Raw genomic sequence first — 17,128 nt, forward strand, 5'->3', positions numbered from 1 at the left:
AACACTTCATAAGTTCAATGATGTTGAGCCTGGATCAGAGTGAAACTGAGTAATTCTTTTCCAGCGATGGTGGTAGACCTTAGAACTAAAAAATGATTTTCATTATCAAAGGGGCCTAAAAAAATAAAATGTTCCTATTAAGAAAGTCCTATATGTAGCTTACCCTCCTCATGACCCAGGAGTTGCTCAGCAAAAGTTCCCAAGTCAGATGTAATTCTTATAGAATATTCTATAAAGGTTAAAATTATTAACATATTTATTTACCTCATTGAGTGATATGCCACAGGACCTTCAGTAGGAGTTTGAGGTCAGTGGGCTCATTGACAGCACCCCCAAATGCTATAATTCTCAGGCCTTCAGGGGAGATCATGACCATTTGGGTCTATGTCTTTGAATCTGTAAGATTTTAAAGAATAAATTGTGGTGGGGGTATTGGTTTACCTAGAACCATATTCCTCAACCTTTATGTAATTACTACCATCCTAAGGAGATTTCGTAGACATTTTTTCCCTAATCATCCCCCATCCCATGAAATTTTAATATCATAGATAGGCTGTATATCTGTCATATACTACAGTGTATTGGAGGCGAGCTAGTGATTGCACTAAGATTTCCCCATGAACCAGTTTTCGCCCCCATGGGGGCACTATTACTCATATTGAGAATATATCATCTTAGCAGTATTATCATCTTGGAAATGAACCGTTTTCACCTTTCTTTACAAATTGAAACTGGGACAAGGACACCATCAATAAACTAATGTTGAAGAGAGTCTTCTTATGTAATAGCTTGCTGCAACTGGAGAAGAGGGAGAAGAGTACTTTTCTGGCTTGTATGGAGAACATTTGCTCTCTGAACAACCTCTCTTGACCATTTGAGGAAAGAATAACGAAAGACCAGGAATGGCAGAGCAATAAATGCAGCTCACCAAAAGGAGGGTGGTGGGAAATAGATGACAGGACCTTTTTGCAGTGATACTGAAGAATCTAGGTATAAAATTGTCCATTGTTCCAAGGCTAGTAAGTTCTAAGAAGTTCAGTTTCTTAAAGTAGGTGATTTGCAGCAGAGAATACCATTTAGGTTGTCTAGCATACAACAGTGTTCTATTCTCCCAAGAAGGTTTGGCTCTGTCTGATCAAAAGGGTGGTTGTGTATGAAATGCACCTCGGAAAGAGGAGGAGGAAATGACATGTTCATGTAAATGAAATACAACTGCAAATTAAAGTGTCACCCTGTTAAAAAAAATCCATTTTTTATTTAATTGGTTACCAAGGAAAAAAATGTCATGCAGAAGTGTATATCTCAGGGAAAGTTAAACCGTGAGATGTTTCAAGTGAATCCAGATTCAAGGAAGTTCTCATGGGGCAGGAAGGGGAGGGGTTTGTAAAATATTGCCTTAATAAAAAATACTCTGATACTGAAAAGCCAGACTCATAAATTTCTGCTGTGTTACATGCCAGGGGTCCAGAAGAAATTAACAAACATGACTTCATTTGTTCTTTACTGTCTCTATCTATCCAGTCAGCTATATACTGGCCACCTCTTCCCTGGAGGAAACCTCCTTTTGGGATGTTTTATTTGGAAGAAGGTTGTGTACAAAGGAGGAGATGCTTTCTCCCAAAGAGCGTTGCTTACTACAAAGACATCCAGGAATGAAATGCTTTTCTGTGTGGCTTTTCTGTGTTAATGTTGTCCTCCCATTTTTCACTCCCGCCCCCCCCCCCACCCCGACACGCATTTCTGTGAAAACTCATTTGTCTCTTTAGACTGAGAGTCTACCAGACAGGACATATACAGTACCTGCCACATTGTTGGCACTAAGGAAATGTTAAATAATCATTGGAGGGGCCGATGAATGGGATTATGTTTCTGGTAGAATTGTTCTTGAGCTATCTTTGCTTTCTCTTTGAGATGGGGACTTGGCAGATGGTTCTTCCTCTTCCCCCTCTCCTGCTAATCCCAGTACATGTTGTTTTATGTTTGCAGAGGAAACATGGATAAAGACTATACTGTGCTCTCTTTGTCTTCTCCCCCACCAGGGGCAGTGATTGGTGATGGACAGTCTGCTGTGGCCAGTAACATTGCCAATACTACCTACCGGCTCCAGTGGTGGGACTTCACTAAGTTTGACCTCCCTGAAATCAGTAATGGTAAGCCAAAGTGGAGCTGGTCCTGGTGGAAGGGGTATTTCTTACTGGTGAGCCTGAACTCAGAAGCCCATGGAGCACTGGAGTTTTCATCATCTTGTTGAGCAGCTGATTTCCCGGTACTGTTTCTGCAGCTCTCCATCAGTAATTCAGCAGACATGTTTTAAGCACCCACCCTGAGCAGCGACCCATGGTAGCTGTGGTGCTAGGAGCAATGCCAAGATGGACACAAAGGTGAAGGTGTCTCTCTTCTGGGGAGTTCACCAACTAGTAGCTCATTGTCCTAAGCCTCAATGTTTAAGTGGAACTGAGAAGCAGGGAAAGAGAAGGGAGTATAGGAGCTGAGAGCTAGCCCTTGTGCCCCTTGAGGAAAGACTGTGGTGATGTGAAACTCATTTATTAATCCAGAGCTGGATGGAACAAAGTGAATGACATGGTCAGTATTTAATTCACAAACATATGTCTGAAGCCTGCAATCCCATATCCCAGTTGTTCATCGCAGCGTTTTATTTTATTTTATTTTATTTTATTTTTCAAAGATTTTGTTTATTTATTTAAGAGAGAGAGAGACAGCATGAGCGAGAGGGGCAGAGGGAGAAGGGGAGAGAGAGAATCTCAAATAGACTCTGCGCTGAGCGTGGGAGACCAGTGCGGGGCTCGATGCCAGGATCCTGAGATCATGACCTGAGCCAAAATTAGGATTTGGACGCTTAACCAACTGTGCCACCCAGGTGTCTCCCATCACAGCATTTTAGACAAGTTATTTCAATTGCTATCTAATGAAGGACTTGCACATTCCTAGAAGTGGCAGTTCAGCCTCTGCTTGAATACTTAAAGTGATAGGTCACACTATCTGGTGAGACGGCCTGATCTTTCACTGATAAGCTTCTGTTATTGTTCCCTTGCTGTTATTTCTTCCCGTTGGTCCTGGTTCTACCCCTGAATCTCCATAGAATATGTCTAATGATACCTCTTCTGATGGTCCTCAGCTGTTTGAAGATAAATTGTCATTTCCCTTTGAATCTTTCTTCTCAGGCCAGACTTCCTTCCTGAGATTCCTTTTACTCATCTGGTTTCCAAATCCTTGACAGTTCTGTTCACCTTCCTGTTTGACTGTGGGGGACCAGAACAGAGTAGAAAACTCCAGATGGGAGCTGTCCAGTACGTAGCACAATGGTGGTTTGGACAGTGTTAATTCAGCCTGAGATTTCAGAAGCTTTTCCTGAAGCCACTATTCAGTTTCGGTCACTTCAAATTCCTAGATAATTATTAAGAAATTGAGGCTCTACCATTATGTTTATTTGTGCAGTTTGAATCTTTTAAAAACCAAAACAGGTTTGGATTTGCTTCTGTTAAATTTTCTCTTCATAGTATCAGTTGCACTTCCTAGCTCCTCCTTCTCAATGTCTTTCTGAACTTTGGATTCAGTCCTTTTCTCTCAGTCTTACGTCACCTACTAATTTGATAAATACACTTTCTCTGTCTTCCTTTGGATTACTAGGAAAAATGGTCGATCAGTCAGGACATTGTACTGGGCCTTGTGTGATGTTGCTGTGGACTTCCTCTTGTATCAACTTTGGTTCCTGAATTAGCACCCTGGCCTGGTGTTCACAACTGAAGCCCACGTTTTGTTTTGTTTTTTTCTTTTAATCTTGTCTGCAAGGTATTGTAAGAATTTGTCAGATGCCTTAAAATAATCAAGATATTCTCTGTCTGTGGCATTTCCCGATATGCCAGTCTTGGTATCCTTATCAGACCATGAAAATGAGGTTAATTTTTTATATCCTGATCTTAGTGAAACCACAGTAGCAATCATTTCTTTCTTTCTAAGTGCTTATAAGCCACATGTTCAATAATCTTTTCTTTAACTCTTCTGGGAATCAACTGCAATCTACTTTTTCCTTTATTGAATACCAGGTTTGCTTGTTCATCTCCAGATTTCTGGCCCGCATCTTCTTTGCCACAGTTTATTTCCAGTTATTTTGTTTATATTGTTTATTTGTTTTTTTTTAATTATAATCTGAAATACATTCACCATTCAAAAAATTTTGGACTATAAAATAACAGACAGTGAAGTTTCCCAACTGCTCTCAGCTATAGGCCACTCCTCCCCAGAGGCAACCACAATTAGCAGTTTCTTGTGTATCCTTTCAAGGATATTGTATGTATGTATATATAATATAGAGGCAATGCAAATGTATGTTTTTCCGTCTTCTGTTTAACCCAGATGGTAACATGTTATACACTCTTCTTTCTGCACTTTGCTTTCTGTACTTTACCGTATATCTTGGTGATCTTTACATACCAGTATATAAAGAGGAGTTTACTCTTTCTTTTTTAATGACTGCCTAGTTTTCCATTGTCCAAGTGGAATCTCTGGGTTGCCTCTTTTAATCAGTCATTTTTCAACTAGTCTTCTCTGAGGAACTTTTAAATTGTTTTCAGTCTTTGCTATACAAAACATGTTGCAGTTTGTCATTTTGCACCTGTGCAAGATTATCTACAGGATAAATCCCTATAGGATAAATCCCTAGAAGTGGAATTGTAGTTAGGAAGAGTACATACATCTGTGATGTGGGTAAATGCTGCTAAGTCACCCTCTGTAGGGGTTATGCCCATTTACACTCTTATCTGCAGTTTATGAGAATGCCTGTTCCCCCTAAACTCTTGCTTGTAGACTGTGTTACCATATTTTTGGATATTTGCAAATCTGATAGGTAAAAAATAGTATGCAGGTATTTTAAATTTGTATTTATCATATTACAAACCAGGTTGTGTGCCTCTTTACACACTTAGCTCGTGTATATTGCCTTTTCTTGACTGGTCCCTGTGCTTTACCTATTTTTTATTGTGTTGCTGATCTTTTCCTTATCAGTTCTACAGGAGCTCTTTCTAAATCAGAAAATTAACATACAAAAGGAGTTTCCTAGTTGTCATTTTTCTTTTGACTTTGCTGAAGGTTATTTTTGTCATAGAACTTATTTTAAGTAGTCAGAATTATCCAACTTTCCATTTATGGTTCCCAGGTTTTGTGTCATCATTAGGAGGATCAGTTAGTACTTTTATATTTTAGGTTTTATTTTACCTTTAAGTCTTTGATTCATAGAAGTTTAACCTAGTCCTAAATAAGCAGAATATGAACCAACTTTTACCCCATATGGCTACTCACTTGTCCCAACCAGTTTATAGACTAATTCATTTGTCTCCATTGATTTGGGACGTCACTTCGATCCTATTTTTACTTTCCCGTGTATATTTAGGTGGATTTCTAGACTGTCCGTTCTGTGCTAGTGACCTGTTTGATTATTCATGTGAGAGTACTACCGGGATTCAAGTTTTCAGGCATTGTGTTAGAGAATCTAATAGGACCCGTCTCTTCTTGTTATTTTTTTTAATCCAGATTTTCCTGTCTGCTCAGGCAGTTTTGTTTTCCTGTATGGACTTGAAAACTATTTTGCTTCTTCCCTTCTCCCCCTGAAAAAATCCTATTAATATAATTATTGCAGTCACATTAAATTTGTAAATTAACTGAAGGAGATTCAATATCTTTATGGTTAGATTTAAGAATATGGCATGATTTTTCCATTTCCACAAGTTTCTCTTGTGTTCTTAGGAATGTTTTAAAGTTTTCTTCATATAGCTCCTTTATGATTCTTTGGTTTATTTATTTATTTATTTGAGAGAGCGAGCGTGTGCGCGTCCATGCAGGCGAGCAGGAGGAGGGACAGAAGGAACGGGAGAGAATCCCAAGCAGACTCCCTGCTGAGCATGGAGCCTGATGCAGGGCTCGATCCCGCTGCCCCGAGATGCGACCTGAGCTGAAACCAAGATTTGGATGCTTAACCTACTGAGCCAGCCAGGCGCCCCTAGATCCTATACAGTTCTTAAGTTTACTGTTAAAACTTATTTTTAAAATCCTACTACTATCTTACTGAATTGTTTACTAATTTTAGTTACTCAGGTAAATCTCCTGGGTGTTCTAGGTTTGTTATCTGTAAGTAATGATAATTTTATCTCCTCCATCCTAAGTTTTACATTTGTGATTTCTTTCTCTTGTCTATTTGCTTTGGCTACCATCAAAACAATGTTAAATAATAGCAGTCATCCTCATATTGCTCCTGATTTTAGTGGGAAAACGTCTAACTTTTTCCCAGTACTTTTTTTTTTTTAAGTTTTACTTATTTTAAGTAATCTCTACACCCAACGTGGGGCTTGAACTCATGACCCCGAGATCAAGAGTCACATGCTCCTCTGACTGAGCTAGTCAGGCGCCCCTAGCTTTTTCCCAGTAAGCATATTTCCAGCTTTTAGGTTGAACTAGAACTAGTTTATCATTTTAAGGAAGTCATCTATTCCTATTTTATTGAGAGTTTGTATCAAGAATGGATATTGAATTTAGTCATGACTTTTCAGTATCTATGAAGATGATCGTACGTTTTTTTCCCTCTCCTTTGATCTAATAGTATAATCATTATGTTAATAGATTCTGTAATATTGAACCCATCCTTACATTTCTTGAATAAACCCCACCTGGTCCTTTAATGTAAAATTCCTTCCCTGTAGCTTGCTAATAGACTTTTTTCACTGATATTTGTAAGGGAGATGGCTCTGTCCAGACTTTTCTTTTTTATGAAATCTATGGATTTGGGTATCAATGTTACTGTGCTTGTGTTATAAATATAATTTGGAAGTTTTTCTTTTTTTTCTTTGGAACAGTTTAAATAGAATTGGAATTACTTAGACTTTTTGTACTTTAAAGGTCTGGGCCTGATGCATGCATGCATGCATGCATGCTTGCTTGCTTGTTTGCTTGTTCTCTTGCTTGCTTTTGCATGCATAGGGAGAGGTAGTTCTTTGATAACTTTCTCTGTCAACTGTCCTATGATGGTTAAACACGCGAACTCTTAAGCTGCACTATCTGGGTTTGAATCCCTGGTCAGCCATCTTCTAGCAGTATGACCGTGGTTAGTTACTTAATCTCTCTCCAACTTCATTTCTTTTCTATAAAATGAGAATTTAATAGCGCAAACCTCATAGGGTTATTATGAGAATTAAGTTAGTTAATAATGTTAGGTATTCTGAACAATGCCTGACATATAGTAAATGGTCAGTGAGTGCTAGCTATTTGCATTATGTCTTTTTCGAGAAAATTGCACCATGATTCTTTGAGAGTATGGCCATAACTCTAAATTCCCACTTGCCCCCCCCCCGCGCCCCCCCCCCCCCCCCCCCGTCTTTACTACTCTGAGCTATGTAGTCTTCCTCTCTGGAGAGTGATGTTCATGTAAACAAGACGTTGCTCTCACCCTGTTGCCTTATCTGTAATGGGCTCCCCATCCTTCTCAAGCATGTTGTTTCTACCCAGTCACAGATCATTTGCCTTGCTAGAAGAGCAAAATATTCAGAATACAGGCATTGAATATGCTGCTAGCATAGCTTTGATGCCCTTTCTGGTTGTCCTTAACATGTTTTGTATAAGCCTCAACTTGTTCCAACTACAACTTCCTGTAATTCTCCTTCTGTGTTTCTTCTTACATCTTTTGATCCTGACTCTTGTAAAGCCTGAGTTGATCAGAGAGCTTCATGTGCAACCAGAAGGACTAGTTCGGCTCATGCATGGTGTTAGAATTCTGCTTTTTAATCGTGCCCTATTTTTCTTAGTTTTGACCTTAGAAGAAAAACTGCATTCTGGGAGTTTAGGGCATATATGTTCGATGATAGCCAATGTTCCTTTCAATGGTATTACCCTCTAGAATGACAGTCACTTTTATCTGAGTTTCCTGTCATTAGCTCTTAACTGTGTTTGCTGGTTGGTCTGAATAAAGTCTAGTTACAGTTGGCAGCTTCACTCTTGACAGATTCAGCTGTGAGAAAAGTAAGTAGGGAATCTTTTTTGCTGTAGGATTCATTTCTGAACACCTCTTACCTCTCAGTGGAGGGTAGCCTTTGGCTTTGGCACAGCCCATGCCTGGGAGCCACTGGTCTTGAGTTTTACTCATGTGTTCAACAGCTACTATGTTGCTGGTCATCTGACTTATCTGAATTGTATTTAACTTTCTCTGGAGATAGATTAAAAATTCTCGCCACATGTTTCTCTCAGTTAGGATGCACTATTAATGAATTACTCTCTGTAAAGTTTAGAAGTTTATGAAAAGGCCTCACAGATGTAGATAATTTCAAGAACACTTTCCTGAAAAAGTAGCTCATTGGGTTCACCCTGGTTTTTAAGAGTGAGCTCTTATTGGTAAAGAGCATTGGTCACTTGGGTGCCCTGCCAGCACCAGCCTTCAGAAATCCAGCAGCAGAATGGTGTAAGGCAGACCGCACCACAAGAGATGTAGTGATTGCTGCCTTTGGGGAGGGCTTGTAGTGTTATCTGGAGGACTGTGCAGGAGGTCTTATTCTGCAACTTGAGGGGCTCAGAGATAGCCAAAAGGAAATATTCCTGCTGATTTAAACCCCTTCGAGTTTTCCAAATCAGTATCTAATGTATTTACAAAAGTACTGCAACTGCTAATCGCTCCCATGGCCTCATCTGGCCAGCCAGCAACAGGCTACAAATCGATCTTTGTACAAGGTGTTTGTTTATAATTTATGGAGCTGATAGGAAGGCAGAGCCATCTGCTCCTCCAGGCATCAGTATTTCTAACCCCTCCCATTCCCTGCTAGGGCATTTTACTTGGAAATCATTTATAATTAGGAGGAGATTACATTGCAGAGTCTGGAACATGGCTTCCTGCTGTCTTCTGCATCATTTTTTCTCCCCCTGGAGCTGCCCCCCTGAAGCTCTTAAGCAGCTTTGATTTGAAAAATCCTTTCTTTCCTAACCTTTATTTCCATTTTGAGCTGCCCCATCACCCTTCCCCACATGTGTTTTTGCCTTTAAGTGCAGGGCAGGTTGCTGGAGCTACGGCTCAGGGATCAAGGACTGTTTGGTAAGGCGGCAGTTATCAAATGTGGTCCCAGACCAGCAGCATCAGAGACACCTGGGAACTTGTTAGAAAGGCAAATTCTCAGGCCTCACCCCAACATTCCGTGTTTTAGTAAGCCCTCCAGGTGACTCTGATGCATGCTAACACTTGAGAAGCAGTGTCATAAGGCCAGGCAGGGAGCAGAACAAAGATTTGTAGTGGTGTGTGGGTTGCTAGTGTCTTAGGCTTTATTTCACTTCACCTTTTTCTCTGCCTGCTTACATTATTGTTGAGTCCAAAAAGAGTGAGTTGTCCTTGCCATTAGTGCATTACTTTCCTAGGGCCCAAGAAAACAAGTAACAGGTCCAAGAAATCTCGCCCTGTGTAAATTAACTCATCAAAATTGCAGCCTTATGAGGAGAAGCAGCACAAGTGAATTGGAGCGGTGACCACTCACCATTGTAACTGAACATTTCCATTTCCACCTGGGAAATTAATAGACAATGAGCGGCAAATGTAAGCTGCTAATTGGAACTTTGAAATAAAAATGAAATTGTAAACACACCACCCAGTGCTCGCAGAAACGAAGCTACCACATCACGGTGTGCCTGCCACATCCCCTTCATTAGGGCAGGAGTGAAACCCTGGATCACTAGCGGCACAGTTTCTGCAATTAAACCTGCTGCCGGAGAAGCTGTGCTTGAATTTTCAGCATTCTCTTTTCATTTGTCATCTGCATGTCTGTGTGCTCACAATGACTGGGAGCACTTTTGAAACTGGGTGGGGTTTGTGGGGAGGGGACGAAATTTGGGAGGTGGCATTATGATGATTCCAAATCATCATAATGTAGTAAACACAAACATAGCGGCCTGGATTGGAGGCTGACAAAATACTTTTTGTCTATATGCCCGGTTTTTCAGGGGCTTAGAGCCAAGCTTTCCAGAAAAAGGAAAACCTTACTTGTCCTCTCCTTCCCACCCTGGCCCTGCTTAGGAATTAATCTGGCAGTAAGCAATTAAATGCTTTTTTTACTTTAGTGGTGAGCTTTGAGGGTTACTATAGGCTTCTGTATGTTTGACGGAGTTGCATGTTAACACATGAGTGAGATCATAACAGCAAGATAGAAAAGCATACTTTCATAAAATACCCACCATGCATTTTTGAGACATTAAATGTGGAATAAATGGTAATTGTGCAAAACTGTCTTAAAGTTTGGTGGCTATAGCCTCAGTTTTCAGTTTCTTTTTATCTTTCTGAAGGTTGTGCCAGCCTCAAGGTTAGAAAATCAAGATGGACTCATTCCTGACACCTCCCCCGTTCCTTTCCCCCCCCCTTTTTTATATATCCCCAACTGGAATCATGTGTCAGTCCAGGGAAGGAGGAAAAGATTGTCATCTTTTTGGCACCAGTCTTGGGACCCTGAGTAAGGAGCAGACGGTCTCAGTGCTAACTAGATAAATCTAGCCACACAGGGTAGAGCAGATGGTGGGTTGGAAGTTGAGCAGTACAGAGCCCTAATGGTGATAGCAGTGAATATTTGGATGTCATTATTTTATTAGTTAGCAAACAGAGCCATCCTTGTGGTCCCTTCTCGGTTTTGTGTGTAATGGTGCTGTAGGTGTCAGCCCCCGAGAGTTGGCACAATAGCCTAATCGCTGTGTTCTGATGTCTTTTTTGATCTACTTTGTCATCTCTGTGGCTTCATTAGCAACACACAGGGAGAGGAAGATGAATATAGAGTGTTAGAAATCACTCTTGAGTCCCTGAGCCCCTAAGCCTCAAGGCCCCTGAAAAGCAATTCTTTGTTTTGTGTTCCTTAAAGTAATTTCCTGGGGAAACTTGCCCTTGATCTTCCAGGGCAAGCATTTGGGCTTCCTGGAATAGATCACCTGGAATCTGATGACGGCCCGCTGAGCTTGGCTTCTTCTCTCTTTCTTTCTCTCTCTTTTTTTTTTTAACCATAATGCGTTTGACAGTGGACATCCAGGTAATCTCTAAAATAAGAGAAGGACCAAAAAGTTTCTTTGCAGGTACATTTGAAGTAGATCTAAGTGAGACAAAGCCCAGAGGAGCTTGGTCCCTTTGGATGTGTTGTGCTGTTCTGCTTGTGCCCATGGTTTGGGCACTCTTTTCCCAGGCTCTCCTCAAGGGTAAGCCACTTCCTCCTGGCAGGGAATTATACAGAGGGCTTCGGAGACGTGAATGAAAATCAAAACAAAGCCTGCAGGCACAGACTCAGTGCTGGCCAAAGTCTCATTAGTCCTGTCATGTGGAACGGGATCTCCCCATCCCCACTGACACATTCTTCCACCACCCCCATCTCTACCCTGTTCCCTTGAGCCTGCTGCCTGGCTGATCCTGGGCTTAATTCTTAGTAGCTGCTAAGTACAGGCTGGGGCTGCTGCCCCTGGATGCTTGCTTATGGTATGGATAAGGCCTAGAGCATAGTGAGAAATGAAGAGTTCCAGCCATCCAGCCACAGCTGGGCTGTGTTTCTTTTTGTCCTCTCTTAATGGCATTAGGGATTCATAGTAGCAAGGAGCTGTCCAGAAGACTGAAGTCTCTAACTGTTCCATTTCTCTGATATGAGAAAATAAGACACAAACTAATGAAATGACTTCCTTCTCCAAGGCTGCATAGCAGCTATGCAGTAAGACTCTCACCCCAAGGAAGCTTTACCTGGATCACCTTTCTCTTGGAATCAGTGGTTTTGCATTTTCACTCATCTTAGTTTTGGTCTTTTGGACAATAACAGCTGTTGAGTGGCTCTCCAGGAACAATTTTTAATAACTTTGTCCTTATCTCTCTCAAATGATGTTTCCTAAGTGTGAGCTAAGACTCAGCAGGTGGTTGTGATTGTGTTGACTATCTGTTGTTTCCTTTTAAAGTGGTAAAGACACATCTCTTTCCTGCCTCTTGTGTTCCTTGTTCCATGACATTTTAGTTTGATTGACAGGGTGGACTTCAGCATTTTTAGAGAGGGTTCAGGCCCTTAGAGAGGCCCCAGAATTTCTTGGCCCAGAATTTTTTACACCATCAACTCCAAACTTTCTTACCCTCTTTTCTTTCTTTGTCTGATGCAGCTTCCGTGAATGTGCTGGTGCAGAACTGCAAGATCTACAATGACGCCAGCTGTGACATTTCTGCAGATGGCCAGCTCCTGGCAGCTTTCATCCCTAGCAGCCAGAGGGGCTTTCCTGATGAAGGCATCCTGGCAGTGTACTCCTTGGCCCCCCATAACCTGGGTGAAATGCTCTACACCAAGCGATTTGGTAAGGGATAGGAAGCCCAACCTAGCGACAAAGGGACGCTGGTGCCTTGGCATGGGCATTCCTAGGTGAGGCACAGCTTAGGAAGGAGTAATGGTCATATCCTGCCCCTGCTTCCCTGGGGCACAGGCCAGAGGAAGATTGCTTTGCAGGAGTCCTGGCTGGTAGCATTGCAGAAGACTCTCAGAGTAAGAGTCCTTCCTGCCATAATAGCGTCACCAACATGCTCCTGTTGTGACGGCCACGGATAAAGGAGGAGCTTTGGTCACAGCTTGGCACACTCCTACGCTTCAAGGCAGTATGGTATTGTGTATTAAAAGCCCCTAAAGTATATGTTCCCTTTGATCCAGCAATCCCACTTCTAAGGAAATAATCAGAAAACTGTACAAAGATTTATCTACAAGGATGTTCACAGCAGTGTTACTTATCATAGAGAAACATGTCAAATGGTGAAGAATTGCTTAAATAAATGATGATGCACAGACAGGGCAGAATACCATTTGGCCTTTAAAATGCTCTAAAGAATATTTAATGGTGGAAAAATGGTCATTACGTATGAAGTGGAAATAGTAGATTTCAAAGTAGTATTTACAGTATGGTGCCAATTTTTTAAGATGTGTTATGATGGCAGTGGTTAGCATTTGTCAAGTACTTTCTGTATGTCATACATTGTACTCAATACTTGCCATGCCTTCTCATTGTCCTCCTCACTGCACTCCTGAGAGAGCCCCTGGGTAACCAAAGATGCAAATTGGAAATAAAGAGAAAAAGACTGAGAGGGAACATTATTTCCTTGTGATGGCAAGAACTCTGGGAAATGTCTCTCTGTTCTGTTGGCTCTCAGGTCCCAATGCCATTTCGGTGAGCCTGTCCCCAATGGGCCGATACGTAATGGTGGGCTTGGCCTCGAGGAGGATCCTGCTACATCCCTCCACAGAGCACATGGTGGCCCAGGTCTTCAGGCTGCAGCAGGCCCATGGTGGCGAGACCTCCATGAGGGTGAGTGCCATGGCTCGTGCCTCCGTTGTAGGGCAGCTCTCCAGACTTGGCAGGGTAGTGAAGGTCAATGGTGTGACCTCCCAACCCGGGTGAGAGGTAGCATGCTCGTAAGGAGTACGAAAGACTGCAATGCAGTCCATCTGTGACCAGCAGGCTTCACTTTTAGAAGCTCTGGACTATTAAAAGGCAAGAGCTTTCTCACACCCTAGTTCCTGAGCTGAGCTCCCGAGAGGCTTGAAAGTATCTTTGGATGAAGCCCAAACTGAATACCTCCTTACCTCAGTGTGAGACCTTTGGTCTGGAGGTATATGAAGGACACAATGAAATATTTATGCTTATTAAAAAAAAAATTACTTTTTGAGGAAGCAAGATGTATACTATGAAATGTTCTTTTCTGTGGATTGTAATCATGTTAGAAGATGAGGCCTTTGGGTAGCTGCTATGCTCTTAACCGTCTCATCCATTTTATTAGGAGAAGAAGGTCCTATTGGGACCCTCTCTTGTCTGAGGTAGGACCTTTCTTGTATTGCCATAAAAGCCTTCTGGGCCTCGTGGGGTTAGTGGCCTTCTGGACTCAACCATACTGGTTTCTGAGTTCCCACGGGGGCTCATTTGCTTTTGCTAAGGGGAATTGAGCATTTGAATGGTTCTCTAATTAGATGGTATTTAAGCTCTGTCTCAAGCTAAGAACCTGTGAATTCCCTTAGCACTTTGTGTTGTGCCATTTATAGCTTTATGCACTTGTTTATGTGTTGTTTTGTGTTTTCTTTAACTGAGTGGTGTGTATGTTTAATCTGCCCAATTAGGTTCAGTGTAAGCTCCTTAGGGACATATCCCCCAGGGCCCTTCATTTAGTGCGATGCATGTAGATGCTTGATGCCTGGAATGGAAGCATTTGTTTTAAAGAAAAAGCTAGCCATAGGATCCATTATGTAGAAAGTGACAGAAAGTGGGTGGCCTAGCATGGTAGTCACCAGCCTCTTCCTCCCATCTCCTACAGGGGCCCTCTGTCTGACTTCTACTGAGTCACTTTCCAAGCACCCTGAATTTCAGAAGGCCCTTTCTTACCAGTGTGCCTTCTACCTGGCCTCCCCGCTCCCCTCAAACCTGACTTCAGCAGCTCTTTCCCTTCTGCTGGACCTTTCTAAATCACTCCCTCCTTGTGCCACCACCCACCTTGGTTCCCCCGAGCTTGTGTTAACACTCATCACATCAGATTGTACTTAACTTGTTTCCATTTCATTCTCCTCTTTTGGACTGTGAGGTCCTCGAGAGTGCAGACCATATCTGTGCCACGTTTATGAAGTCTAAGTACCTAATAAGGAACCTGACATTTAGGAGAAGCTGAATGAATGGAAGAGAATCTCAAGAAAATCGTCCTCCTTAGCATTTCTAGGTGATAACGAGCAGAACCAGTGATAGGTGACAGCATGTTCCACCAAGCCCCTGAAGGGGTAGAAGCAGGCAGTCTGTGCTCTTGACATCATACTTACAGGAAAGTCCCAATTTCTGAATCCCAGGTGACTTTGGAAGGATCTGGTATTAGGTGTTTGGGAGAGGACGTCGTGAAGTTCACAGGCCTGTTTTCTTACCTAGATATTTGAGGATGGACATTGAGGTTTAGTTTACATATTATTTTGCTTCTCCTCAGCAGATTTGGATGGTAAAAGTACCTGGTGTCTGCCTTTCACTACCTAGAATCCTGGTCCCAATAGCTGTTCTTCTAAACCCTTCCTGCCTAATTGTGGAATAATCGTTTATAATCATTAAGAGACAGGATCTGATTTCAGCAACATTAATGGACATCTCCAGCCTCTTCCAGAAGCCAGGGCTCCTGCCCAACTCCTGGGTCCAGCCTGCCAGTCCTCCATCCTAGCAAGGTTCCTCCTTCCCATAAGTAGCCAGAAACATCTGGCTGAGGGCAAACAGCTACAGGGCGGAAGCCAAGATGTTGTCACATGTGGGGCTGGCAGCTCAGGGAGCGCTGTTGGAGGAGTCTGCTGAGGAGGTGTGGTAATCCACTGCTGTCCTGCTAAGGGGCTCAGGGCGGCTAGCCAGCTGCTGTATGCCTCGTGACAAGAGCTATTTCTCAGGCCTCCTAGTGAGGCTTTTTTGATTCTCAGTAGGCACCATCTGCCACTTAGGGAGCTGAAGTAACTAGAAAGCTCCCATTTGGGAAGTGTTCCTCTCACCCAAGAGACAGGATCCAGGCTTCTGAGCAAGGTTTTGCTTACCTTTTTCCACCAAGTCTGACTTTAAACCCCCTGCGCTACAGAAAGGTTTCTGGTTTTCCAGGTCTTGGTTGCCCCTTACCTCCAGAGGCACCAAAGCATTCAGCAAATGTCCCTGAATTCAGTCATTGGTGGAAGGGAAGACACCAGCTTTTTTGGATAGCTGTGCTGTACCACCGTTTAAGGCAAGAAGTGCCTTTTTGTCTGAGAACAGGGAGCGAGGGTTTAATGGGACAGTAGAGCATCTCCCTCTACACAGGTAAGTATAGGTGGATGTGTCCATCTGTAATGTCATGCTCTGTCTTCGAAGGAATGCTTTTGTGGGTGATGGGCCTGTCCTCAAGCTTCTCTACTCAGAATCCCCCTTCATTTTAGTCTTACCTCTTGGAATTCACTATGGTAATATTCAGAGAGGTGAGCTTGTTGGGCCAACAGACAGTCCCAGGAGAACGTCCTTCAGAGCATTGACTTTACCTTATTTTTAATTCCCACTAAGTGACATCTCTCCCCAAGAGATGATCTCTTACCCAGTCCCATATGAAAACTCTTCTGAAAATCAATTGCTAATTGCTGGCTTGCCTTGGTGCATTTATTCTGAGCGGTTCTTCAGACCTCTTGGATTAGTGCTTCTCAAACTGTGCTCCTCGGATAACCTGCATTAGAATACGTGGGGTCCTTGTCAGAAACAGACAGCACTTGAGGCCTAAAGAGCCACATAAGAATGGGGTGGGAGGGGCACAGGTGTTTGTATTTGTAAAACAGGCTTTCCAGGTGATTCTGATAGGCACTCGAGTTTGAGAACTGCTGTTTTTAATGACTGCTTTCTTCATTTGAGGTCTCTGCCCTCAGCGTCCTCAGCAAGGAAGAGACACAGTCTCAGGTTTACTCGTGGTTTTATGCATGGTGCTCTGATCCTTGGCTAATCTTGTTGCGGGCACGGTGGCCTTTGGGCTCCATTTTCCACCAGACTCTTACTTGGCTTTTTGGCTGGCTGTGCTTCACCTGCCATCTCTTCTCAGCTGTTGCTGCCCTCCGGGGCCCTCCCTTGAATAGCCATGTGCTGGGTTCTGTTCTTTGCCCATGTTGAGCCATTTTAATTTTTATCCTTGTTTCTAGGATCAGGGTCCTTTTGATATTTCCCTTCTCTGCTTCTGAGGCTAGGCTCAGTCTTCCCGATTTTAGTATGATTGGCAAGTCTGGAAAAATAAGACTGAGCACATGTTTTATCTCCCCCTTCCCTCCGTCCATTCCAGCCTCCTCTGGGCTGGGGATGCCACTCTGCCTCAGGGGCTTATTTTCTGTCTGACTCCCTTGCTCTGGAGCCAGGGAGGGCTTTTCTGTTCATTTCTGTTTGGTTTTTTAAGTTAGGCATTTGGAGATTGCTGAGCTGAAGTTTTGCTAAATTCTCAAAACACGAAGCTGCCTGTGTGCCTTCCCTGCTTTCATTTTCTAATTGGAAGAAGGCATAATATTGTAACAGAAAACTGCAATTAATTTTCCAAAATAGTGGCAACTTGCACATTATAACAACTTTGGTTGTAACCAAGTGAAAGCATAATAACAAAAATATA

The 17,128-nt window shown here is 42.5% G+C and overlaps 1 protein-coding gene across 8 annotated transcripts in view; it reads left to right on the forward strand.

Annotated features, from left to right (window-relative positions):
• The window catches only part of AMBRA1 (autophagy and beclin 1 regulator 1), a 171,660-nt gene that overhangs the window by 128,552 nt on the left and 25,980 nt on the right, over positions 1 to 17,128 (forward strand). For all 8 annotated transcript variants that reach the window (XR_015766670.1, XM_028111350.2, XM_028111349.2 and 5 more), the window contains 3 exons: positions 2,040 to 2,150; positions 12,142 to 12,330; positions 13,172 to 13,326. Coding sequence is in view for 7 of the 8 variants with exons in the window: in XM_028111350.2 (XP_027967151.2) it covers positions 2,040 to 2,150; positions 12,142 to 12,330; positions 13,172 to 13,326 (455 nt within the window). In the remaining variant the exon portion in view is untranslated. The remainder of the gene's footprint in view (positions 1 to 2,039; positions 2,151 to 12,141; positions 12,331 to 13,171; positions 13,327 to 17,128) is intronic.

This window comes from Eumetopias jubatus, unplaced genomic scaffold (assembly GCF_037043125.1).
Source record: "Eumetopias jubatus isolate StellerSeaLion01/CBP00866 unplaced genomic scaffold, mEumJub1_p1.0 scaffold_13, whole genome shotgun sequence".
Taxonomy (NCBI): domain Eukaryota; kingdom Metazoa; phylum Chordata; class Mammalia; order Carnivora; family Otariidae; genus Eumetopias; species Eumetopias jubatus.